The sequence below is a fragment of the Zeus faber genome (assembly GCF_960531495.2).
Source record: "Zeus faber genome assembly, chromosome: 5".
Classification (NCBI taxonomy): Eukaryota; Metazoa; Chordata; class Actinopteri; order Zeiformes; family Zeidae; genus Zeus; species Zeus faber.
This window is the reverse complement of record NC_137192.1, coordinates 12,022,356-12,048,774: the sequence shown is the minus strand read 5'-3', so window position 1 is coordinate 12,048,774 and position 26,419 is coordinate 12,022,356. Positions and strand designations below refer to the sequence as shown.

The following is a 26,419-nucleotide window of genomic DNA, read 5'->3' as shown; positions in this document are numbered from 1 at the left end:
TGTGTGTGTGTGTGTGTGTGTGTGTGTGTGTGTGTGTTTGTGTCTGTGTGGAAAGAGAGAGGGAGAGAGAGAGCATGCTTGATTGAGCACATGATGCAATTGATGTATATGTATTTTTTTTTGTGTGTAACGCGCCACCGTGTCAGTCGTGTCGTTGCACACAGTCCTATTCTGAGAGCGCTCCATCAACTCCAACTGCAGAGAAATCTGAAGCTGACGAGTCAGAAGTGATGAGTTCTGGCTATCTGGAAGGTGTCGCCCCTCAAGCTTCCAACATTTCTAAAATGAAGTCCCGCCCTCCGTGCTGTACCCTGCACACCGGCATTTACAACAGCGACAGCCCTGTTCTGTTCATTTCAAAATCAATTGTGCTGACGAGTGGATCTGCTTCCTGCTTTCACGCCTTCCAAGTAAGGTTAAACTTTGGTGAACTTTTGACGGGCAATTTTTGGCGTCGAGCGATAGAAAAGCCGTTGTGGCTGCGTTGACCTTTAAAGGTGCCATCAATTGGAGAGCCCAAAAATGAAGCTTGGGGAAGCTGGAGTTTTGCCTGTGACATCACCCCTATTTTACACCACTCCGCGCTGCTGGAATATGAATTGCCTAATAAAAGAGACGAGGCGTGGTTTGCGTTGAGCTTTGAGGCTAGAGTAGATGGATTGATTCAGTGTTACCCAACCTCAAACAGTCGGAAAATCGAATGACCTTTCATCACTAGAAATAGTGTTGTCAGAGGGAAACTTGTTCTGATGAACACAGAGCTGTTATTCTGTCTGTAAGCAATGAATGACATAAATGGGTGTAGCCTTGCAATTTTGATCTTGCAACACAAGAGCTAATTTCCATTCTTTCTTTTTATGTGATAATGTTTATGGTTGGCGAGCTACAGTAGCTACTTCTACTTTGCTTACCGACTATATAAGAAATGAAGGTCCACTGGCAGAGTAAAATGCAACTTGTACTGGAATATACCTTTCTTCTGCCTCTGATTTGAGTGGACATGTGTTACAGTGTTGGAAGTGAATGTGGCAGCACATGCTGCCGTGCATCTAAAGATCTTGCAGGAGCTTGTGGTCCTTCTAGCTATAGCAACTTTGAGCTGGACCCTTTGGAGTCTATAAGGTTTCGATGGTATTCTAAAGGATTAACCGCAGTTTAATGCAGGGTCATGGAAGCCCACATCACTCCTGGGTCTGACATCACCTCGGCCCACCCGTCAGATCAGAGTTTAGGCTTTAATTCTAACTCCCTGTCCTGAGACGAAGGTCTGCCAGGTGATGCAGAAGAAAAGGGAAAAGGTTGTCCTGTCCTCTCCTATTGGCGGACCACGGGTCGACGACTGACCGCAGTGGACTTTCCTCACCCCCATATCTCTACAAGAAGAGAATCAGAGCAATAAAGAGGAAGGAAGAGGAATTTCCACTTTGCAAGGATTCACCAGTATATAGTAGATGACACATAGTTCGACCAAGAGACAAATCAAAACAAAATTGTTCATGGTCTGTCAGTGGTAGCAAAATGCCATATGGTAAAAGGATAAAACTACAATTCTGTAGTTTCAACCAGTGATACTGAGAAGATCTGACATGGATTTTCTCTCAGTATGAGGAAATATTACAAGGAGTTTTACGCCACATTAACATACTGTAGTTCATCGTAATAAACATTAGTTTAATTCTTTAACATGGGAATGTTAGTTCATGAGCATTCATGTGTGTATATATGTCTATATATATACTGTATATATATATACATACATACTGTATATATATATATATATATATATATATATACATATATACACACACACACTGTATATATAGAGAGAGGGTGAGCTATATAGAGGAAGATACATAGATATATCTATAGATGTATATATTTCCTTTTAGATAAATAAAAGACAACATATGTAGTTATCTATATATATATATATATATATATATATATTCATATATACAGTATATATACTATATAGACAGTGTGTGTAGATATATATATATACCGTGTGCGTAGATATAGATATATATAGATATATTGATATATACTATGTGTATATTAATATCGCTGCAGGAGGAATGATCCTATTCATTCACAGTGGAATACAACAGTGTTGTGTTGGGTAAATCGGCATCTGTCCTGCATTGTTGGCCATGCCGCTGCTTCCTTTGGTCGCTCTGCATTTTGTCCTGTACTAAACTAGCTGGCGTAAAATTGCTCATGGTAGCACACTGGAGAAACGCAGTGCTGGGAGCGAGGGAGATATACTGTGTGTGTTGATTGTGGCTAATGCTTCTGCCTGAGTGGAGCCAGGGGGATATTTTTATCCTAAACACACACACATTCATACGCAAGACACACACACACAAGCGGACACATGCATGCACTGATTTTCACTTCACAACACACAAGAAAGTGACACAGCCACGTGTGTGTAATACCGTATGTGTCCTCAGGCTTACCTGGCTACACACATAACGAAACACAATCATCTACCGAAACAAACATACAAACATGTACTCAATTCTGTGTGTGTGTGTGTGTGTGTGTCACTGTGGACTAAATCATGAGTGGGCAAATGCTTTCTGGGAAATCAAGACGTGTGTTCTTGACGGCGTCTTAAGAGGCCGGTCATATGTCACCGCACGGCTCTGTCCACTCCTGCTTTCTTTCTGCCGGCAAAGTGCATCGCTTCTTTCCATTCCGGTAATTACGTTGAAGGATAAGCAATTTTAATGAGATACACGTCCGTCTCTCGCGCGCTCTGTCCCGCTCCATCTTATTGCCTTTACTTGCGCTCTGTAAAGAGTGTCCCAGATTCCCCCCGCAGACAGGCGAGGGAACGGCGAAGGGAAGATTCCCGGCGCGTTTTATTATTTTGCGGAGTCGGCGTCGTCCTTTCAAAGAGCAGGGATGTTCTGTGCTTCTGAGTGGCACCTGCAGGGGCGGAGGAAAAAAAACAACTCAAGTGGAGCTCCTCAGTGAGTCCTCTTTACAGAGTCCCACTCAATTCAGCCATTTAGTTCTCTATCTCTCTAGCGTCCCCACTTATCCCCTTATCTCTCTATGCTATGTTCTTCATCTTTCCCGTTTATACTGCCAGTGGATAAAGCCTTTTTACTGGTTGGTCTCTGTGCTGGTGGTCAAGCCCGCAGCCAGTGAAGCAGTGTTCCCAAATTCCCAGCCAGCCTCCTCTCCCATACCAGCCTGGATCCACCAAATTACGGCCCCAGACTCCCCCCCACGACTGAATTTCTGCAATCTCTCCCCGCATCCTCACCAACGTCAACCATAACAACGGCCACTAAAAGGTAATTCGTTGACCTGGGTTTAGTGTTTGCATCAGAGCCTTATAGTTTCCTTTCATCGCCCAGAGCTGGAATGTACCTTACATGGATTTGAAAGCCACAACCGGCCCTCGGCGATGTGCCCTTTAAGCCCATGTAGGTCACAGCGTAAGACGCCGCACCGGGAAAATGTTACTCTGTTTGCATCGCGGAAGCTTTTCGTTCCCGGAACCCAGACTTCTCTCTGTGCTCCATTCTCTCTCTCCTCCTCTGCTCATCACACCTCCCTCCTTCTCTTCTGCCTCCCTGAGGAGAGCCCAGCTGGGAGCAGCAGATAAACACGGAGGGGCGTGGGGCTTAGCGTCTGCCCGCCCCCCTTTTCACAGTGCCACGCTCGCCTGTTCAAAGGCCCCGGCCAGGAAGGGAGCTAAAACCCGACTGAAAATCATGGGGGGAGAGTCGCTGCAGGAGGGCGAGAGAGGGAGAGAGAGATAGAGAGAGAGAGATGTAAAGAGCAAGTGAGAAGGCGTGTCTGTGAGGGTGATAATTGGAAGGGAGTATCTGTTCTCTTGTTTTTCTCTCGTGCTGTCGGACTCTGACTCCTCCACTTCATGTGTGTGCAGATAAGCATCTGCTGTATTTGTAAACGCAATGATACCACGTGTGTGTGTGTGTGTGTGTGTGTGTGTGTGTGTGTGTGTGTGTGTGTGTGTGTGTGTGTGCGTGCGTGCGTGCCTTATTGTGTGTGTATAAAATGTGGGAATCGCCACAGGACCCTTCAGTGGATGACGTCCCCGTGGATGATGTGACTCTGGTGACATCCAGTTCACCTCTGGTGCTCAAAATAGAGGGAAATCCAACTTTTCATTTTTATCATGCTGTGTGGCTTTGACTTGGGCTGCCCCAAAATCAGCCACAGCCACCCCTACCACAGCCTGCCATGACCGAGATCAGCCCGGCCATGCGCCACCTAGCACAGTGCTGCGCTGGACACGGCCTCTGTGCGGTCGTTGCTGAGATGCTCCACTGCCCTGAACACACGACACACTGCACATGTTAAGTCCCGCTGAGCGTTATGCAGTGGGATAGAAAGCGATTGCTAATGATACATTAACCAATGCTCTCATTTAGCTGATGCTTTCCTCTATCTATACTTCAAGATTTATAGATCTTAAAGTGAATGACATAATTTAGCAGATGCTTTTGTGCAAAGCGACTTGCTGTATAATAAGTACATTTTGTTGATAGTGATGAAACCAACTGTATACCACAGTCACAGCTAAGCCTTCTATGGGAATTAGTAACATTTGTAGAGTTAGAGATCTTTATAGTCAAGGATGATGAAGATCCTTGGAGACAGAGGTAGAGAAGAGTAAAGGGGGTTAGAGATATCGTTATTATGATGATCTTTCAGCCTCGGAGGTGGATCATATTTATCACAGGTTACTACTACTGTATCCACACTATATTCTCCAGGAAGATCTGTAGTGCATACATCATGTCTCACGTCATCTGTACATCATCAGCTGTACAGATGAAAGGCTGGTACAAAGTCGGTTCGGTTTGACCAATTAATGATCTGATTGAAACATTTGCCCTTGTTTCACACGCATTCTCACACAGGTTTAGTATGAGAACACTGAGCTATGGAGGTCAGACAAATAATACAATTCTGAGTTCTAATAGGAGAAATGTTGCTTGGACAACAAAAGATGGCTAAATATTGGATATTGGAAACACACATTTTTCCATCCACTGTATCAGAATCAGCTTACTACATTGATGGAAAGGTTGAGGTTTGTTACAATAAAATGGCAATAAAATAATCCCCCACTCAAGTTTGCCTAAATCTATCTATGACCAGGACCCCAGTGTCACCAACTTCTTTCTAGAGGCAAATTGTGTAGCAAGACGGAGTAAAACTGTAGAGGATTAATTGCTCCATAGTGTATTTTCCTATTTGGCAGTGAATAGGAGGCAAACTGTATGGACTCAAATACTTGAGATTTGTTTGAGCATTACACCCAGGGGATCTTTGTTTTCTGGCTCAGAACTGTGACCATTACGATAAAACTAAGATCAGTGAGGTGGAAAACAAAATTAATTTTCTGCAAAGCCATTTCTGCAGGGCTCTTGTATAAAAAAAGTGTTACAAATTGATAAAAAATATTGATCAGGTATAATAAAATGAGTTAGAAACCTCAGCTGTATGGGGATATTTAGCCAATCGTTTGGCTTTCTGAGCATTTAATTGACTACAACCCAATAGATATTCCAAGGATGAGTGTGGTCAGACTGAATGATGATAATAATGAATAACCATATTGAAGAAGGCTCTTGAGAGACTGAGGGTCATTGAAACGAAGGAGCTATTTCCCATCCCGCCTTTGGCAAATGGCGTATCAGGCTGCAAGTGATGTGGGAATGGGAGTTGCATGCTCACTACACATCAGCGCTGATTGTGGAGATCATGGTTCTGGGAATGGCTGAGGGCGTAGGGGCTTAATATGGAAAAACTGTGCTGAGAAGAAGGTCTAAGCAATATTGTAAACAATATTGCACAATATGAATAAATTTGGCATCAAATTCATACTCATACATACAAATTAATATCATTGAAATATAGTCTGATATCAGACTAGTTATTCAGGCCCAAAAATCAGACCCACTTGGACCGTCAGGGTCGCCCTGGATCAGCACAACAAGAGCAACAAGATGATGGACTTGATTGCGACATGATCTCCGACATTAAAGAAGAATTTGCCGCTTCTTCCTGGTATTTGGGTTACCAGGTACATAGATAGAGGAAGCCTACTTAAAGTGTTCCCCAGAACATTCCACAGTCCACATACATGGTTCCCTCTCTCTCCCTCTATCTCTCTCTCTCTCTCTCTCGAAGTCTGGGCTACAAAGGGAGCTGTCCTTATAGTGAACAGCTGTCTCAAACCTGGTGAAGAATTCAACAGATCCCTGCGTACCTGGATATCTCTGAAGAGGGATGTCTGTACTCGGTACTGACCTGTTGTCTTCCTGTGGTTTGTCTCTAATTTTGTTTTTTGGTTCCCTCGTAATCAAGTTCCTGTGACATGACTTACTGAAAATAAAGGAACCTTAAAAGTCTCTCTGTCTCTCTCTCTCTCTCTCTCTCTCTCTCTCTCTCTCTCTCGCTCACTCTCTGTCTCTCTCCCTTCTTCTCTGTTGCACGACTTTTTTCTCCCATCGCTTTTGGACACTGAACCAGTGGTAGGGGGGGCGGGGGCTAAAGTCGCAGCATCACTGACACACGCCCCTCGTGCCTTCCCTCGAGTGAAAGTTTCTGGAAGGACTGTTTGTTTAGTGGCTGGAAAAGATACTCCATTCTTCAATGTGTATGGTTATATTTGCTCCGGTAAGTTGAATAACTGTTTGAGATTTAGACGTTGGGCAAGGACAGAGTGACTTCACTTGAGATTTGTTTGAAAGTTGTGGCTTTGTTTCATGCATGAAAGTTTCATATTACTTTTTGACGCGCTTGTTAGCCAATGATGAGGTTTAAGGCAAGGATAACAGTCATTTTGCTGTTATAGGTAGGTGAGTTCATTAAGCGTACTGTATATACTGTATTCCAAAAGCTTAAAAAAAGACCCGGTCTTTATTTGTGGTAGTTCTTGTCTAAAAATTAAAAAACATGATGCGAAAACAGTTTTAACCAGCATATTTCTAAGCGTAGTCAAAAGGATTTCGTGCCCCACCTTTCCCCTCTCTTACCCTCCCTCCCTTCCCATTGCACACGGACACGGTTTGGTCAGGTCTGAGGTTAATATTGAATTGGCCACATGCTGCATGTGCACAGTTTTCTGACGTGAGTCAGTGCGGTTATGAGGTCGTCAGGAGGCAAACAAGCCAAGTGTCATTGTGCCTTTTCTGTTTGCTGAGTGGACTTGTGCAACAGGAACAATGTCAGAATTAGTTTGGCTTCACAGTTGGGGTATTGTTCCTTTAATTCGTTATTGTCTGCGATAAAACTTGTTCTCCAGTCCACACTTTGCACCTGGTATTAAAAACCAGTAGCTGATGTTGGTATTATTGCTGACTTTAACTTTAAAACTCTGGCATAATCAATAGAAGACAAACTAAGGTGCATAAGGACTGGACACAGATAAACCTTCAAATGTATCTTAAAAAGGAATGATCTTGCCATTTTGTGTGCAGTTTTGTTTTTTTTAGTGTATTGCATTGTGATGCCTGCAGCGACGTATGCAGGGGTGACATCACAAAACAATTCCAAGCCTGAAAATTTGTACAGAGGAGGTGAATTAAGTGACTAGAATAGAATAGATTGATTGAAAAGTTTGACAGTTGAACACTTCAAGTTCTTTTACTTGAGTAGGTGTAAAAGAACAATGGCTTTTCGGACAGACACCGTCATGCCGCGTAACTTCCTTTCTATGCGTTGCAGGTTGATGATGACACTTAAACGGTGGCCGCACTCGGTTGCGTTATCACAATGCATTGTGGGATACGCTTGCCATTATAGTGTCCAGTCTTTCCATACTGCAATATTTCACCGAATGTAAAATGTTATCTTGGTATCTTGCATACTATTTGATGCGTACTACAGTTTCAGTCATGCTAAAAACGCTCACCTACTAACTTGCTGGACTAAATCGTATGCTAGTATATGACTCCAGACACATTTGAATATTCTGCACATGTTATGGTGACTCAGAAAGTAGCTGATAGGATAACAAAAAATGAAGCTAAATACGATCGGCTAAAACATATCCAAAACGCAAACCCGTGTTGACGGTGGAATTTTTATTTTATGTGGATTGGTTGTTGCCATTTTTGAAACGGCCAGATCTTGAGGCTTGGAGCAGATTCCGCTGACGGCTGACGATGGCTTCATTATGGAGATGGGTCATTGACACTCAGTTGTGGAGAGAGAGAGAGAGAGAGAGAGAGAGAGGAGAGAGAGAGAGAGAGAGAGACACTTTTAGATTTTTAAGGTTCCTTTATTTTCAGTAAGTCATGTCACAGCAGCAGAAACTTGATTACAAAGGAACCAAAAAAACAACAAAAACAGACAAACCACAGGAAGACAACAGGTCAGTACAGAGTACACACATCCCTCTTCAGAGACATCTAGGTACGCAGGCATCTGTAGATTTCTTCACCAGGTTTGAGACAGCTGTTCACTATAGGCATCAAGTGTCACCAGGAAAGACAGGTGAAGGGTTTGGAATGGCCATCATGGTCCCTGGAATTGAATATAATTGAAAATCAAAGGTCTAAAACATGCAAGGAAGTCGAATAATGTTTCCAAACTTCTGCAAGGAACAATGGGGAAAACCCAAGAGAAAGAATTGCTCTTTGCTGGCTGTAGTAATGTGGCCAAAGGAGTAAAAGTAAGATGTGGTGTTTGACTTTATAGGTCAGATCAGCTTCTGTTCATTGTTACATGATTTTTCACCTGGGGTTCCAAAACCTTTCCATTCCAATGTACAATGTAAGTCAAACGACAAAGTACTTGTGCGCCAATTATTTTCTGTGAAAGCCGTACGAACGCAAAATTCCATTGGGAAACGCGCCGCAGAAAGCAGAGCCCCAACATTTGGGGAACAAGAAGCCTCACTCTTTATATGAAAGAATGTCCGCAACAAAAATGGCGAAAATGACAATCGATCTTTCAAGACGTTCAGCTCTCATGACTAAATTCTGACTTGGAATTCTTTGTTGGTTTGGATCACCTTGCAATAAACTAGTGCCCCCCCCCCCCCCACTTGCTCCTTTGTCTGTGCAGCTCTTTGCCATCTTTGCATTTGCAACATGCGGTGGCTACTCTGGGCAACTGCGGGTTAGCGTTGACTGTATGGAGAAGGCCAGCAGCAACCTCAGCATGGGCATAGACTTTGCCTATCCTTTCAGGTAAGCAAGCTTAGTTTTAACTACTTATTCCCCCGTTTTAGTTCATTTTAGTTCAAACTTCAATTCATCGATCGATCTATTAACATCTTTCCAGATCTCCAGCTTTTTATTTACAGCATAGGAACATCTACCTTTGCGGGTTCTGAAATCGCGTGGGTTAATGCCCTTGTTCATTTGTTATCAGGCCGTTTTTGAATTCCTCCGGCGTGTTGTGCAGAGGTGTCCGGTGTACTGTATGGATTTGAACCCCGCCAGGTTGCACCAGGTGTCCTTCGAGGCCCCGATGTGCGAGGGGACGAGGAGAGAGCGCCTGTTCCTCGTCGGAGACTACTCGTCCTCCGCGGAGTTCTTCGTCACCATAGCCGTCTTTGCCTTCCTCTACTCCCTGGTGGCCACCGTTGCGTACATCTTCTTCCAGAACAAGTACCGCGAGAACAACCGGGGACCCCTCATCGTGAGTAGAGCGGCCTACGCGACCGGCGGCGGGGCAGTGCCGCTTCCACCCCCCCCCCCCCCGAAAGTCTCATTTTCGTTGGTTGATCCTCTCCTCAGGACTTCATCGTGACGGTGGTGTTCTCCTTCATGTGGTTGGTCAGTTCCTCCGCGTGGGCCAAGGCTCTCTCCGACGTTAAAGTGGCCACGGATCCCGACGAGGTTCAGCTCTTCATCTCGGCCTGTAAAGACCAAACCAACAAGTGTGCCTCTGTGCAGGGGCCGCGCTGGTCTGGCCTCAACACCTCGGTGGTAGGTTTTGCTTGGGGATGAGGGGGGGGTTGAAACCCCTCCGTCGACGCTTCTGTGCAGTTCTCAGTGTCGCAAAATGTTTGAAAAAATATATAAAACAGGAAGGGGTGATAAAACTGTACGCCACTTCGCCTTATCATTTCAATTTCTCTTTCGTCGACTTTTCATTTTCTTGGCCTCTGCGTGCATGATGTTGCGTCTTCTTCCCTTCTTTCACTCTCTCTCTCTCACTCATTTCCTTCCCTCTCCCTCCTCCCCCTTTCCCTCTCTTCTCCCCCTTTCCCTCTGTCACCCCCACCCCTTCTCACTTCCTTTCCATTTCCCTCTCTCTTTCTCTATGTTATCTAACCCCTCTTTATCTCTCCCTTCCTCCTCTCGCTTTCCCCCTCCCTATCCCACACCCTTTCTCCTCTCTCTGTCTCTCTCACCTCTCTTTCTCCCCCCCTGTCTGCTGTCCTCCCCCTCTGTCCCTTCCTCTCTCCTGTCTCTCTCCCACCCTCCCCTCTCTCTCTCCCCAGGTGTTTGGCTTCCTGAACTTCGTACTGTGGGCTGGGAACATTTGGTTTGTGTTCAAGGAAACCGGTTGGCACAAGGGCGCTGCCCGGCAGCCTGGGGGGCCCCCGGAGAAGCACAGCGGCTCCTTCGGCCAGCAGCAGGCCTACAACCAGGACAGCTTTGACCAGTCGGGGGACTACGGCCCCCAGGGAGAACTTGGCCCTTCATCCGAGTACAGCCAGGTGGGGAGGCCCACCTCGTTCTCCAATCAAATGTAGCCGGAGCGTCCTGCCATCTCAACACTATCGATCAAGTAGCTCAGGGGGGGCATCACAAAGAAAGAGAGTGGAAAAAAAAAAAAAAAGTTCACCCATCACTTTTGTTCCATCAATTTATCAGTTATTTTTTTTGTGCGGAAACAAAAGTGGGACTATTGTCAGTGATGAATGAAGTACAATAAAAATATAAACTGTTACTGCCAATGTGATGTGATATGTATGGTGGTTGTAAAAGTAAAGGTGTTGTTTATGAGGGGTGGAAAAATGGAGCTGAAGTCAACAGAGGAGTTTAGCACTTTCTCCTACAAATTATTTTTTGGGAAGGGCTTTACGCTCAGTCCTCACAGTGCGACACACAAATAATGTGCTGACCGGTTGAATAATAGATATTTTGAGGCTTTAACACTCATCAAACAATATATGACCAGAGCAGTGGTGGTGAACAATACATTTTTTGTGTTTATAATTTTTTTATATTAAATTAATTATAGTTCAATCAAATCACCTACAGTATTATTCAGATCTTTTTTCATTAACCATTTAATGGCATATTTGGCACCATACTTGCAATATCACCATTTCAAAGCCATTGTTGTTTCCACCCCCCATAATCGTTGGCTACTGTGCAAAACAATTAGACATGTCTTCTACTTCTTGCTGAATGTTGTATTGCTTGTATAGTTTAAATATTGTTCCAACCATTTTATTCTGTGCTTTGTGCAATGCCACTTACCCTTTTGAGTGAATATATTTTTCGGTTGGTTTGCACTATTTATTATGGAAGGAAAATAGCTAAACATAAAAATAAAAATGTTTTTATTAAATGCATGATGTTGTGTGCTACTATCTACAATCTGTGTAAGTCTGTTTGAATAGAAAAAACATTATTTTATTTAAAGAAAATCATGACATTTAAAATGGGTAGAATTCATTGCTTTAATTCTCTCATAATTGAATCCTGCAACTTAGGTATATTTTTAATTTAGGGGAAAAATAACTACAGAACAAAGCACACAAAACTGGATCTGTGATGAAAGGAGACAAAAAAATGCAGTTGGCAAGAGCTGCAGCTTTTTTTATTGTCCTTTTTTAAATTGAGTTGTATTCACACAGATCTCTCTCACCACACCTCTTTTTTTTGCAATAATATAAAGAGGGAGATTTTTTTCTTGACCGTTTTCTACACTGTGCTCAAACTACTGTGATGTCATTGAAGAGCTTAAATCATGAGCTGAACAGATTGGTCATTTAAAACACAAGTTCAGCTGAAAAGGGCAGAAAAAAATAAGTGTAAAACAGAGAATAACACACTAACAGCCAATGGTCTGAGCATCTGTATGTTCACGTCATTCGTTCATCAACGACAATCTTTGCAACTACTTATCAAAGCAAAAGGGTTGGTTGCTGTTTGTTTAAATAAATATCAAGTGTGCAACTTTGGTTCTTGACCTCCTCAGCATGTGGCCTGCATCAGGGATAAAAAGAACATTTGGATTAAAAAAAAAGGATTTAATGTTCATGTATTTCAAAACGTACTCTGTGTAACAGGATTGTGTGACTGGTACTTGGACAACATGTTCCAGGTTTGTTGACTCATGCTAATAAACATGGTGAGAACAGGTGCGTCCCTCTGTTGTGAGCCTTCTTGGTGTGCTGAACATTCAGGAGCAACACACGCACGCGCATGCACGCACATTTTATGTACATGTTTTCGTTTTTGTGCCCAGGATAGTGGCGCACGTATATGATCCCAAATAGGATTAGTGACAGATAATGCTTGGTCAGAGAATGCAGAATATAAAGAATAGTGCCGTTGTAGTTTGGATTCTTTGCCATTTATCTTAATTGGCAACCTTTTAACCAACCACATTAAGAAGCTGCTGGAAGATGCATATAACAGGTTATTAAAGTTACAAAAATATTAAGTAAACTTATTCAATCAGTGAACCCTGACACCAACAATGGAAACAGCGAGAGGAGCAGATACATGACGCAAGTCCATATATCCATATATGGACTTGCGTCATGTCAAGTCCATATATATATATATATATATATATATATATATATATATATATATATATATATATATATGGTTGAATATTTGTCTACACAGTAGATAATATTATTATTATTATTATGCATACAACAGTCTGGACACTAACAACGGATGAGTTGGACATAAGAGAAGGGTAAGACACAAAATCCAGACAATCTAAACATTAATAAAATATGGAGAATTAAGAGATGAACAAAATAATCACTTTTAATTCAGAAGAAACGTCCCTTCCTTGAACGCATGGCTGGTGTGATGGTGCTATGTCGCCACCTTATGGTTGCAATGGATAGACTTGTTCTACAGACGGAACTAAGCTGAATTTGCACAAGACTACTAGTTGTTATCTGATAACAGGTGAGGCTCAGGTTTTTGTTTTTTTTGTTTTTAAACCTGTGCTGTCAGCATGTTGGGCATACAACAGAGTATCTGGGTTATTGCATCTAGGACAGAGTTAGTCTGCAAGGGGAGTTCAACTTCTCAACCTGCAATGCAACTAGTTATTCATTCTTTAATCATCAACAACTGCTGCAATAACTCTGTCCTGTGGACAATCTGTAGGATGACACAAGCACAGTTTTTTTGTTATAGAGAACCACCACCAACCCCCCTCTTTGGAGAACCATCTTACCATGTTTTGGTTTTCTAAAAAACTAATCACGACTCCGAGAGGGGGAGAATCACCACGGGTGAGACAAATAAACATAGAACCAAACAACATTTGCATTGAGAAACATAAACATAGAAATGTCAGACGGCAACCTGTATCGACAAAACAGAGTTAATTAAGTCCAGGAAAACTGGAACAGGCACGTGGCCTCTTTGATGTTTCCTAAAATTCCGCTAAACATCATGTATTGCCCCTCTGTCTGATATTGTGGTTTCATTCTGATATGGGAAACTTTTATTGATCAACCTAGAAAAACCTCTTTTTTTTTTAAGTATGTGATGCAGAAAACATCTGATTAACCCATTTAGCGTTGCGTTTGAGGTGCTTGGATGCAGTGAGGGGAGTTTCCTGCAGTAGACAGAAGCTGGGGTTCATCCCGGTGAGGTGACTTAGGATTTTGCTACGTTTAGCTGGTGAGACCAAGCCTCTCACATTCCAACGAACAAACTTAATGGGTGTCATTGAGGTTAGTTAAGGGGTGATGGAGCTGGATTTGTAGTTTTCCCCATGCAGCAGCACAGTGCATCCAAGGCAATAGCTACACCACTGTGCCCATGTTTTCCCAGAGTAAAAATCTGTGTTTTTGTCCTTTACATTCCTTTTTACTGTCCTAGTATTGAAGGAGGTTTGTAGAACTACATATCTACACAAACAAATGACAAATAGACAAAGATAAACATAGAACATTGCCGAGTCAGACAAACATATAGTGAAAGACTGAATAGAGAGTGATGACAGAAGTAGGGAGGGAGGGATTAGGAAGGTGAGATGATGAGAGTAAGCAATATTTACAATCTTGATATAGATAGGATGCTACTTCCTACATCTCACATATCAGAATTATAAGAATAACCAGGGTGTTGTGGAGGAGTCTCAGAATAATAGTTTATATATAGTTTATCAACAACCAGCGATACCTGTTGACCCTTCTGCCGGTTCTCCTCCAGCAAAGGGTACAGCACCTTCGGTCGGTCCTTGATCTCCTGGGGGAAGGCTTAGTTTCCATTTCCCTCCAATCGGAAAGGTCAGTTGTTGTTTTGGTTTTTTTTCTCAACAGAATTCTACGGGAAAAAAATCTACAGCAAACAGAAATGGAACAGTACAATATGATTATTAAAACTAGATCCTAGCCACCAAACTCATAATAAATATCCATGTTGAAATAAAGAAATCGATATATTACACATCCAGAGGCTCTTCTTATTATGTCATAGATGGAGGGGTGTGAGGAGTGGATTTTAGTCAATTATGAATTGTTATAATTGATGAATGAAAAATTAAACAAACGTACGATATTACGGTGACGGCAGTAACACCAGGCCTACTCATTGGAGCACTTTCCACTCTCTCCACTCCAAAATCAGTGGACCAGAGTAAAGCCAATTAAAGTTCCATTTTACTTTCAGTTTCCATTTGCTGGTAAAAGCAGTCTCCATCGGTTTCTGTTTCCAGATGGGTTCCTCCCCCATCTCCTTCCATCTCATATACCCCAGACATTGTCAGTTCTCCTGTTCTTTCCTGTCTTTTCTTGCAGCATGGAGACCACTCTGAAGCAGCAGTACGAGGAGAAGGTCCGGCCCTGCATCGACCTGATCGACTCCCTCCGCTCCCTGGGAGTGGAGAAGGACCTGGCCCTGCCTGCCATCGCCGTGATCGGAGACCAAAGCTCGGGGAAGAGTTCCGTGCTGGAGGCTCTGTCCGGCGTGGCTCTGCCGAGGGGCAGCGGTGAGTGCGGAGGCAGCAAGTACTCCAGTGACAGTACCACATTGACTTTTTTTTTTTTTTTTTTTTTTAAACCTTCTTAATTTTTGCACCTTTTTTTTGTCAGAATGTGAATCGGTAATACGCAGGATTTCTTGGTTAACTGTATCTTGCCATTTTTCCCTTTGTCAATTTTCTTTTAATTAATTAGAATTGTCTATTGTTTCCTTTAGGAGCCGAATAAAGTGTCGATCATCTTTCTATATTTTGATACATAGCTTATGAATATACGTCCAGATTTTTAAGAAACGGGACTGTGTTAGAAATGTAGCGGCGAAGAAGTCTAGTAACTGCATATATAAATACAGATAGTTGAAAAAGGAATTCAGGTTGTTTGCTGATCGATAGCCGACCCTCGCTAACCGATCATTAACGTTATCATACAAGATTGAAATGTTCTATTTAGAATGGACGAATGTAGAAAAAAAAAAAAAAATCATATCGTGACAATGGCAATATTGCTGTTACTTGGTGACGACATTAGGGAGGGCGTCACTTTTCATTCAACGTATAGAGTAATCCCATTTTTACTAGAGGGTGCACACAATAAGGTCGGGGGGGGGGGGGGGACTATCGCATTACTTTAAATAATATATAATCAGTCGCACACGTTCATTCATTTTTAAACAGTTTACTATGTATATCAATAAAGCATATTCACTGCGTTACCAATTTGCTAACGGAGTCGTTTACCGCGGCCGGAACTTCCGGGTTTGGGGACCCAGGGCCCAGCTGCAGACCGCTCTCCTGCTTCTCTCAGCCAATGGGGTTTGAGCCCAACTTCCGGGTTCTGTCAGCCAATGGGGGTGTGAGCACGGCTTCTGGGCGTCTCTGTATTTATGCCGCGACTTTCACTCGATCCGCCGACACCTGCTTCCGAACGCGCTTGAGGCGAGAGATCGTCAGTCCAGTTGCCGAATCGCCGCCCGTCGATTAGGTCGACAAGGCCTCGTTCGAAAGTTTGCTCCGATTTTCGTGGCCGTGCTTCCAGCTTGTGGGAGACGCCGAAGCGAAGCGGCAAAGCCCCAAACGACTCCACATGTAAGTAACGTCAGTCTGATACTACTTTGTCGTCAAATATTTCAGTAACACTGATATAATGTATTCATATTTGTATTTACAATAAACGCTTTGTTGTTGAAATGGATCAGACTGCTTAGCTTTATACAATATTTCCCACCGAATGCACCCAGTTTCAGCCCTAATGGGACGCTCCTGATTATTCAACAATGGATCATTCTTCAGTGTTCTATCATGTTGATCAAGTCAACAATCGAATGAAAAGAATTATGTTGTCATGAGTGCTGAGGATGGACATGTAATAATTTAACTTTCCCACCAGAGGGAGTTATAAAACCTACACCAGGCCATCTGATCTTATTCTAAGTTTAGTTTTAAATGCTTTACGGTGTGAGGGGAAACACAGTGCATCGACTGGACGGGGGCTGTTGTCTGTGAGAAACAATCCAAATCATTTTAGCAAGTTGTGTGATCCACTGTATTTTAAAATGTTCTTTCTTTCTGTAGACATGAGAATTTGCAAGTGCCACCAAGGCTGCAGGACAGATGGTCATTCCCATTGCCCTGGCTGTCTTTCCACAATAATAAGGAAGGATGATATGTGAAGGCATTTGCAATCCTGCAATGGGGCAGTGCCTCTGCCTGTGGTAACATCCAGCCACCATCTCATGTTGGGATCAAGACAACCAAGGAAGGAGAAGAAGAACTGCTTGAAGCGCACCATGAAGAACGTCAGGAGTTGATGGGATTTTTTTTTTTGTTTGAGCTTGAACATGAAGATCACTGCCATTTGTTGCTTAAAAAGCCGGTAAAATAAAATTGTTTTGAGCCATTCGCCTTCCTACTGTTTTTTTTCTTTGGACCCCTACAATCCCCTCCTGCAGCTACACTGGAATTTGTAAACAGATCGGTATTTGTTTTTTTGCATCAAATATTTGAATAACCAATATTGATGTATTAATATTTATAATACATCACAATATTTATTCTTCATATATTTATAATGAGATTTCTAATATTGTTTTCATATAATGATATTTTGCGAACTATGATCTGGAAAAATCCAATACATCCTCCGACCAGCGGGGGCGACGGCTCACAGACTGGGGCCTCAGGAGGGAGGTGACGCTCAAATCCCATTGGCCTTACAGACCGGGGCCTCAGGAGGGAGGTCTGCAGCTGGACCCTTTTGCACCCCAAGCTGTCCTCCAACGTGCCTGAAATGAAAGGCACCCCAACAGTTGTATTTAAGAAATGTATTGGACAGCCGATTTCCCTTTTACCATGCAACAAATCTTTTAATGACATTTTAAAAATAATGTTTAACTGACAGCAATCAATCCAAATTCTTATTGTCGGTTCACGGTTGATTACAAACATCCCAAAGTTTGTTACCTTCCAGCCACTGCCATTCACTGATTAGTTGAAGACAAAAAACATGTAACCGATTGTTTGTTTACTGTTCCTGCCCAACAGGTATAGTGACAAGATGTCCTCTCGAGTTAAAGATGAAAAGAAAAGGGAAAGGAGAGGAGTGGCAAGCGACAATAAGCTATTCATTTAAGAATGGCGGTGGGGGTTGGTGAAATCCTTTACTCTTAACTAATATGCTGTAATATAATGTGATATGTTTGATTTAGGCTGATATTACTAACACAGGTTAAACATGTTCATATACACACAATGTGTCTTGGAAGGTTCTGTGGGCTGGGGTGCCCACAGGCCCAAATTTGAACAGTTGTGATTTTTATTTATTTATTTATTTTACCATTAACATGTCATGTCATTTCCACTAGCATACCTTTCCCATGAAGAATGCATCGAGGATCCTTCACAAGTGGAAGAATTTATTGAGAAAGGTCGCTATTCTTCATCCGACTAGTCATTACCCAACCTCAGGGCTACCGTTTCACATTGATTGTTGCCATACATTACAAATGGGTGGCGGGGAAAAAAGAACAAAATATTAAAGCTCTTGTATTTTTGTACTTTTAGCACAGAATGAAATGGCGGGGGTAGGCGTGGGGATCAGCGAAGATCTCATCACTCTGGAGATCACCTCTCCTGACGTCCCAGACCTCACGCTCATAGACCTTCCTGGCATTGCCAGGGTGGCCGTCAAGGGGCAGCCAGAGAACATTGGAGAGCAGGTGAAGCAATTACTCGCCAGGACTTTAGTTATGCTCGTAGGAGCAGTGTCAGAATAGTATTCTTGTTTAGAAATTAAATAACAGATAAAATTACTCAATATTGACGGTGACAGGGCAGATGGAGTGTGCTCCGGCAGCATGTTGCAGCAGGTGGCGGCGTAGTGACTCAAAGCAGCTTCTCCGAATGTTTACCTTTCAGATTAAGAGACTGATCCAGAAGTTCATCGCCAAACAGGAAACCATCAGCCTAGTGGTTGTCCCGAGCAACGTAGACATTGCAACCACAGAGGCTCTGAAGATGTCACAGCTGGTGGACCCAACGGGGGAGAGGACTCTGGGTGACTACTGTCGCAAAAATAAAACCATCACAGCATAGTATTGGATTGAAGTGAACCGTGAAATAAATGATTGAACAACAATGAATTTCTGCAGGTATCCTGACCAAACCTGACCTGATCGATAAAGGCAACGAGCAGACGGTGGTGAAGATCATCGAAAATGACGTTGTCTTCCTGCAGAAGGGCTACATGCTTGTCAGGTGCAGGGGGCAGCAGGAGATTGTGGATCGAGTGTCTCTGAGCGAGGCCACCGAGAGGGAAAGGGCTTTCTTCCAGGAACATACGCACTTCAGGTTCGACCGGAATGTCATCTGTGTTGGAGACATTCTAGAGCTGTTGCCTTGATGGTAATTTTTCCATTCTTCTGTCCTCACAGCACACTCTATGAAAATGGCCAAGCTGGCATTCCTAATTTGGCAGAAAAGCTCACTCTTGAGCTGGTGAGCCACATTGAGGTAATTTGCATGTCATTGCTTGAATCTAAATCACAGCCTTCCCTTACACCGTGCCACCCGCTTTTACACAAAAGCGTGTTTATTTCCCCGTCCCGCTGGTTTCACTCAGAAATCCCTGCCCAGACTGGAGGAACAGATCGAGAGGAAACTCGTCGAAACGCAAAGAGAGATGGCAAAATGCGGCACCGGACCCCCGCCGGACACATCAGAGAGGCTCTATTTCCTTATCGATGTGAGCCGCCTCAGCATTTTTCACAAGCTCTGTTGTCTCTTATTGGGAAAAGCTACTTTGACATTTATTTTGTGGTTAAATCGGGGAGACACCACCTGGTATTGATGAAATAGCAGGTGGGGAAAGTTAGGTTTCAAACACTACTACACAGTTATTGGAACCGATTTGAGGAAGTATTTCGTGGAAGTGGCCCAATTCACAAATATATACTATGAAATAAAAATACTATTTGGAAAAATATAAATAAATGCTACGATCCACTACCATATTTTGCAATGTCTCCATCTATCAAAAATTAAGCTCCCCCGACTTGATATGTCATCACAAAATACAAAAGTTCCATGTGATAGAAACAATATGAAAACAGATCTAATCACATATAAATGATAGTACATGTATTAATAATTTTATTTTTTTCCCTCCTCTCCATGCCCTAAACCTGCTAAATTGTAGAAAGTCACAGCATTTACTCAAGATGTGATCAGTCTTACAACAGGAGAGGAACTAAAATGTGGAAAAAGAATGAACATCTTTCCTGTGCTCAGAGAAGAGTTTGGGAACTGGAACAACACCCTGTATAATTGTGGACAAAAGTGTAAGAACATGGAAACACATTTACCTCTGTGAACATGTACAGTAAAATACTTTCATTTCAAGTTCATTTCAATCTTACTGTGGTAAGATTTCATTGGAGAGCTTGAAATCAAAGTGGGAGGAGCTGCAGGAGATGGGGGTAATTAGCAGAGCCCTCAAAAGCTGCGGTGGTTCCACCGCTCTTCCTCTCTCTTCTGATAGAGGCTTTCCTCCCATTCCAGACCGCCCCCTACATTTGTGACTTCTAGAAACGTCTTGATTGTTGGTTTGAATAAACGCCCAGGGTTTTGTTCTTCCTGCCACCTGGCCAATTCATCTGGCCCCACATCGGGCACCGCTGTAACAAGTCTCTTGTCGGTTGCTGGGTTGACATGGACCAGGAGACAGGTAGAACATAAAACAGCCTTATATAGTCATTTATTTAAACAAACAATCAAGACATTTGTCTTTCCAGACAAATGTATAAGTCACAATCGTATGGTGTAGTCCACTGGGAGCCCAGCCTCGCTATCAGGGGAGAGGTGAAACCACCGCATCTTTTAAAGACTCTGCTAATTACCTCAATCTCCCGCAGCTGCGTCCCCTTCTGGTTGCCCATGCTGGCTCTTTCCACCAGCCGATTGTGGCAACTGATGTTCTTGCTCGTAGGAAGAAGCTGTTCTCCCATCACATCACTGTCCCCTCCACCTACTCCATTTGGTCTAAATTAAAATGTATTTTCTGTTGCAGTCAATAAGAGGATTGAAAAGGAGGTGGCGGACTATGAGCGGAGGTACCGTGGCAGAGAACTGCCAGGCTTCATTAACTACAACACCTTCGAGTCCATGGTGAAGGAGCAGATCGCTCTTCTTGAAGAACCTGCCATTAGGAAGCTGAAAGACATTGCGGGTACTGCACAACGAGAGCACTAAACGCAACCCAACGAGAGCGCTAAACGCAACCTGAGCCAAAAACCTGATGGTGGCCTTTGTGGTGTATAGGTTCACAGTTGCATAAATGTGATTGTCAGATTTGGTCTGTATATTTCTTTAGATGTTGTGAAGAAGGAAATTATCAATCTGGCTCGGATCTGCTTCGCTGGATATCCTAACCTCCTCAAGATCGCTAAGGTAAGGTTTTCACAACCAGCCGCCGCAGTAAAAGTAGCCAGAATAATATTTAATTTTATTTCACTGCTCTGTAGAATACTCAACTCTGATTGGTCAATAGCGGCAATCAGCGGTCAGTTATTTTCGAATAATGACGGCTGTCCAATAATAATGGCCATTGTCACAGGCAACCGCTTCTACGCCTGGATTCACGTCCCTCCCATCACTCCGCTTATTCGCTAATGCTAAAACTCCATACTTGTTTTAAAATCATTTAGAATCAATATTCTGTCTCAATGTATTCATTTATTTAATAAGTAGCCATGTAATAAGCGGGATAATATGCAGCCAACCAGTCAGTATCACAAAATAACCTCCAGAGTGATAAAAGTACTTACTTCATCTGTTTTCTTAACACCCAGGCAAAGATTGAAACAATTGAAAAGGATAAGGAGTGTACCGCAGAGTCCATGCTCAGAACACAGTTCAAGATGGAGCAAATTGTGTACACTCAGGACAGGACGTACAGCATGAATTTAAAGAAGAGGAAGCGGAATGACGAGAAAGAGGATGGGGAGATCATCAACAAATCTCAAACAGTAAGCTTTTAAAGGGGAAAAAAAAAGTAAGCTGTGGAAACTCAATCCAGTGAAGGGAAAAAAATAAAGTCCTGTTAATGTCATCTAAAAATGACTTGAATTGCACAATAGAATGATAATTACATCTAATGTGTGCCGTGTATTAATTATGCAAAATGGAGACTTTTTTCTAGGCTGAGACATTTTTGTTCTTTTTTTTTTTTTTTTTTTTTCAGGTCGCCGGAAGTTTTCTTTTCACCAGCAAACCCAGGTCTCCGCAGAACTTAATCAACTGTTCCAATGTGTCACCGTCACAGTTTGTTGGTTATCAAATGTAAATGGCCGTGGTCGCCTAAAACAAATCACTGTCTTGTGCTGAGTGTCTAGAATCCACGCTAGAAGGGTTGTGTTCAGACAAAAGCTCTAAGGTGCATAAATTCACTATCAACCTTCCAATAACCCAATGTCACTGTTTTTTGCACCTTCACTCACGGACCTGTACACTCCGAGTCAATCTGTGTCAATCAACTGAACTGACCAAAAACAACTTGGAATTTGAAGCAGCTGAACAAGCTTCTGGTCCCACCCAGTGAACCCATAATCTTTCATTTTGCTATGTTTTGGAGCTGATGGTCTGTGTTTGAGCAAGGGTGCAAGACACAGGGAAAGTAAAGGCTGCCTTCTGCATTGCTGCTTTAGTGAGGAATTTAAAGAAATATATACTTTCAAACCCACGATTACCTGTGAGCATTCAAGGAACCGCCCATAATCTCCCTTAATTGACTGCCCATACAACTGCTGAAGACTATGCTGCCTTGTGAAAGTCTGAAGGGAATAGAAGAAGAAGAATGCTGCTGTGAAGGATTTTCACAGCAGTATTAAGAGGAAGGACATGTCTGTTCCTTTACATGTAAATTAGGAATACACAAAACCCTGATGTGACTTCACACCAACAGTTCTGTCCTTTACAGGTCATGTGAAGACAGCATGGCCACCCTTAGGGAGATGATGCTGCACTTGAAATCCTACTACCAAGTATGTCACCTCCAGCTGTTGCCTCCACTAGCACTGAAGGTTTGTTTTAATGACCAATATCACTGCCACCCCCCCAAAAAAACCCTCCAGATTGCCAGTCAGCGCATCGCCGACCAGATCCCTCTGGTGATTCGCTACCAGATGATGCAGGAGTCTGCCGCTCAGCTGCAGAGGGAGATGCTGCAGTATCTTCAAGACAGGGACAAAGTGGAGTTCCTGCTTCATGAAGACTCGGATGTCAACATGAGGAGAATCAATTTCCAGAATCGACTGAAGCGCCTAACGAAGGCACGCACCTTCTTGGTGGAGTTTTAGTCGGATCAGCATTAGCCTTTATATTTTATTAAGTATTTTTTTATGTTATTTTATACGTCAAAAATGGGTTTGGGTGAAGGTTAGAGGTGTGGCTGACCTGTCCACTGTTAAATTATTTTAGATATTGTTTGTTATAAGTGTTTTGGGGAATTAAGTGCTGAAACTTAAATGGACATTGCTGTTTGGTTTGGCACTAGTGTTCATTTTGACGCTAAGTCTACCTTTCAGTAGCATTAATCAGTAAAGAGACTCTTGACTTAACTGTATGATTACTAACTGAAGTGATGACTGAACTTACGAACAGTAACATCACCTGTTGTGTGCAAATACATTGATTGCTGTAATGACAAATAATCTCTTGAACCTCATGCAGCACTGCTGCCAATAAACCTTTTATTTTTCACCATATAGCTTTTCAAAGTTATACTCTTTTTGAAATGTTGATACTAAGCATAAATAAAATAACAATTAATCCCACCGTATTTCCCACATCTTCTTCTCCACCGTTTAAATCCTCCACCTGCTATCTTTAACCTGCTTGACACAAAAGTGCCGGAATCAAATTAATTGCAAACTTGCCCAAAGCCTGTTTCTGATGTTAAAAAAAAAAAAAAGGCCAATGTAAATCAGATGAATTGAGCATTTTTTGCTGCGCCCACAGGGTTCATTTCTTGGTCTTTCACAGTTCAATCAAAAAAAGAATATAGCAGTCTATAAGAACCAACAGAAAATGATGCCCGCGTACACTAACGGCCCGATGAGGTCCATACAGATTCTTTTAAGTGACGCCTCGACTAGGGCAATGGGCCTCAACGGCGCAGTTGGTATAGCCAGAGGATTGACTAATTGGGACTTGCCGTACCATTTAGGCACACCTGACCGAATGCCCGGCCAATAGAAGCGGGCCATTTTCCACTACAGTGTTTCACCATGTCCGAGGCGACCGGCCATCGGGTTATGGTGGGCCGCCTGGAAAAGCATTTCCCGGGGGCTTTTCAGAGCCAAAAACTGGGTAATTTCCTCTCCTGACTGAGTGTCACGGCTCACTCGATATAACCTGTCCCTAATCACCGAAAAATACAGGTGATGGAGCGTGGCGTCTGGGCGCACCAACACGCCATCGTACATGGCCATCTACCTGCTCAAAGGCCCAAAACCATGGGCAATCTGTATCCAAAATCAGGGAGTGCGACAGGCGGGAATTAATCGCAACCTTCACCTTACACTTTTCCCCCTTGTAATACATATCAAGCCGCACCATCAAACGTGAGAATATCCCCATGCACACATTGAATCTCATTACACAGTGTGTCCTCCCCGTCATCATGGGAGCGCACACTGGCAGTGAAGCGGTCCAGCTGTCAGGGGAGAAAGTCACGTTCCTTCTCCAGCTTGGTGATGCGAAACCGCAGCCAGCGGTTTGTCTCCAGCACTCCTTCCATAGTCTCGCTTCGGGTGCCACTTGTGGGAGGCTCAACCCACCAATACTGGTTCAGGGAGGGAGATGGAGACTTCAGACAGTGAGGTACACAGCAGGATTTCTTTTAAAAACAAACAAACGACTCGCTGGCCAAAACGTGAACACAAATCAAAACTGACATAAACAGCGTGCCTTGCGATCTGGTCCACAGGGACAAGTCTCTTGCACCATGCATTCCCACTGGAAGCCATAACAACACATAAGAAAGCTCTCCCAGGCGAAACTGATGAGGCTGATCAGGCGGACCCGGTACAGCTGTGCCGCAGGGGGAAGAAGCCAGCACCGTCACCTGCAGACTGTGGCTTAACCACGCCCCCTCGTCTGCCACAGATACAGTTAGATAAGATGAAAAAAGACATGAAGAACAAGAAGAAGAAGTAGAAGATGCAGATGACATGGTACGATAAGTTGAAATAAGGAAAGATATGATCATATGAGACAAGATAAGACTTTATTCATTCCGATATCGATTCAAATGAAGCGATACAAATCAGCCCATGGACATAGTAACTTCTGCCCAAGTGGAGTAGAGGACTATCGAGAGGGATTCCTGAAACATAAGTGATCTGAATTTCCATTTCTTAGTGTAATGAAATGCATTTCCCCTTTTATTTTTATTTATTTGATCCTTATAGACCTGGTAAATATGGTGCTGAACCAACTTAGTAAAAAGAGCTGATATTTTGAGTGCTGGTATCGTTTTGTGATGAAACATTTGGTACAAATGTGTCCACAAAATCTAGGAAATTAAAGTTCCATTTCACTCTCAGTTTTGATTTAGCATAGAATACGAATAACTATGCTTAACAGTCGTTTGAGTTTCATCCAGATCGGTTCAGCATTGTGGGTGGAGTTTGTGATCAACAATCAATACCTCACCAAGATGGTGTCAAGCACTTCTATTAAACTTTATTATGTTTGAAAAAAATGAAGTTCAAGTACTGCCAGAAAACAGTTTGATTAAACAATGTAAGCTTCTGAGGACAGCTGACACACACCAGAGTAAGGTCTACAAAATAAAAACCCATTAGGATCACTGTCATAATTTATATACATTCCTCATGTTTGGTGGCTCCAGGAACAAGTAATATGTATCTGTTAGTTTGATAGCAGTACTTAAAAGGCAAGACCCTCAATGTTTTGACATGGACAGCAAGTAACCTAGATGTTTTGATAGAAGGAACTAACCTTTATGGAATATAGCCATGCCAACTGATGAAGCCATTCACAGATCACTGGTAAACAATGATGCGTGCTTATTAACAATAATTGGCAATACATTCATTATTAAGCAGAGATCATGTTATGCAGTTGTAGATTCACACGCTCACAGCACAGTTGGAGATTTGCCGTATGACTCACCCAGCAGCTTTGCAGAGAGCCAAAGTACCCGTAACCCTGCGTATTACTGCCTGGAACAATATTTGGGGGTCCAGCCCGGGAAGAATTCTCAGAATTTTTTCAGCTAAAACAATTTGAAACAGAAGACAGGCAGAAGCTATGAACAGGGTTTACATCTCCTTTGAACAGGTATGTCACAAACATCTCGTGGTTTAAGTTTCATCCAAATCCACTCACATACGGAGCACAAGTTTGTGAAAAAAACAACCAAATTTGACCCAAAGTATTCAGGTGGTAGTGCTTGACAGACATGCCACTGTTTGTAAACAAAATAAATGAGATGAGATTAACAGTAAGGCGCTTTGTGGTGGCCACATACCATTTACTATAAATGTGCAAGTTCTGATTCTGAATGTACATTGGCTCCGTGTCAAGTGTGTGGTGTAGACTCCATCGCTCTGTAGTGGTTAGAGATTACAAACTAGGCGTATATGTGTATTTATGTACTTCTTACCAGGTCGATGTCTGTGGATCAGTTCAATTGATATTTTATCTCTTTGGTCCCCATTACTTTGCCGGATTAATGAAAAATACGAAA

The 26,419-nt window shown here is 42.8% G+C and overlaps 2 protein-coding genes across 4 annotated transcripts in view; both read left to right on the top strand.

Annotated features, from left to right (window-relative positions):
- synpra (synaptoporin a) overlaps positions 1-12,234 on the top strand; it is a 14,822-nt gene extending 2,588 nt beyond the window's left edge. Inside the window, exons 2-5 of the mRNA XM_080000786.1 lie at positions 9,067-9,191; positions 9,447-9,645; positions 9,744-9,935; positions 10,454-12,234. Coding sequence (XP_079856912.1) covers positions 9,136-9,191; positions 9,447-9,645; positions 9,744-9,935; positions 10,454-10,708 — 702 coding nt within the window. The 5' untranslated portion in view covers positions 9,067-9,135 and the 3' untranslated portion in view covers positions 10,709-12,234. The remainder of the gene's footprint in view (positions 1-9,066; positions 9,192-9,446; positions 9,646-9,743; positions 9,936-10,453) is intronic.
- Positions 12,235-14,943: 2,709 nt separating this feature from the next.
- On the top strand, positions 14,944-23,440 carry LOC307230361 (interferon-induced GTP-binding protein Mx-like). Of its 3 annotated transcripts, XM_080000684.1 has the most exons (15): positions 14,944-15,159; positions 17,692-17,793; positions 18,012-18,074; positions 18,211-18,365; positions 18,565-18,703; positions 18,798-18,996; positions 19,080-19,158; positions 19,268-19,390; positions 19,844-19,985; positions 20,714-20,872; positions 21,017-21,093; positions 21,495-21,671; positions 21,887-21,921; positions 22,622-22,685; positions 22,776-23,440. In XM_080000684.1, the coding sequence occupies exons 1-15, from the start codon at positions 14,970-14,972 to the stop codon at positions 22,998-23,000; spliced, it is 1,929 nt and encodes a 642-aa protein (XP_079856810.1). In that variant the 5' UTR covers positions 14,944-14,969; the 3' UTR covers positions 23,001-23,440. The 3 variants fall into 3 exon arrangements, 2 of the variants coding, with proteins under 2 accessions (XP_079856810.1, XP_079856809.1); XR_013844162.1 differs by lacking the exon at positions 21,887-21,921 and having other exon boundaries at positions 22,776-22,804; XM_080000683.1 differs by having other exon boundaries at positions 22,622-23,440.
- The last annotated feature ends 2,979 nt before the right edge of the window (positions 23,441-26,419 follow it).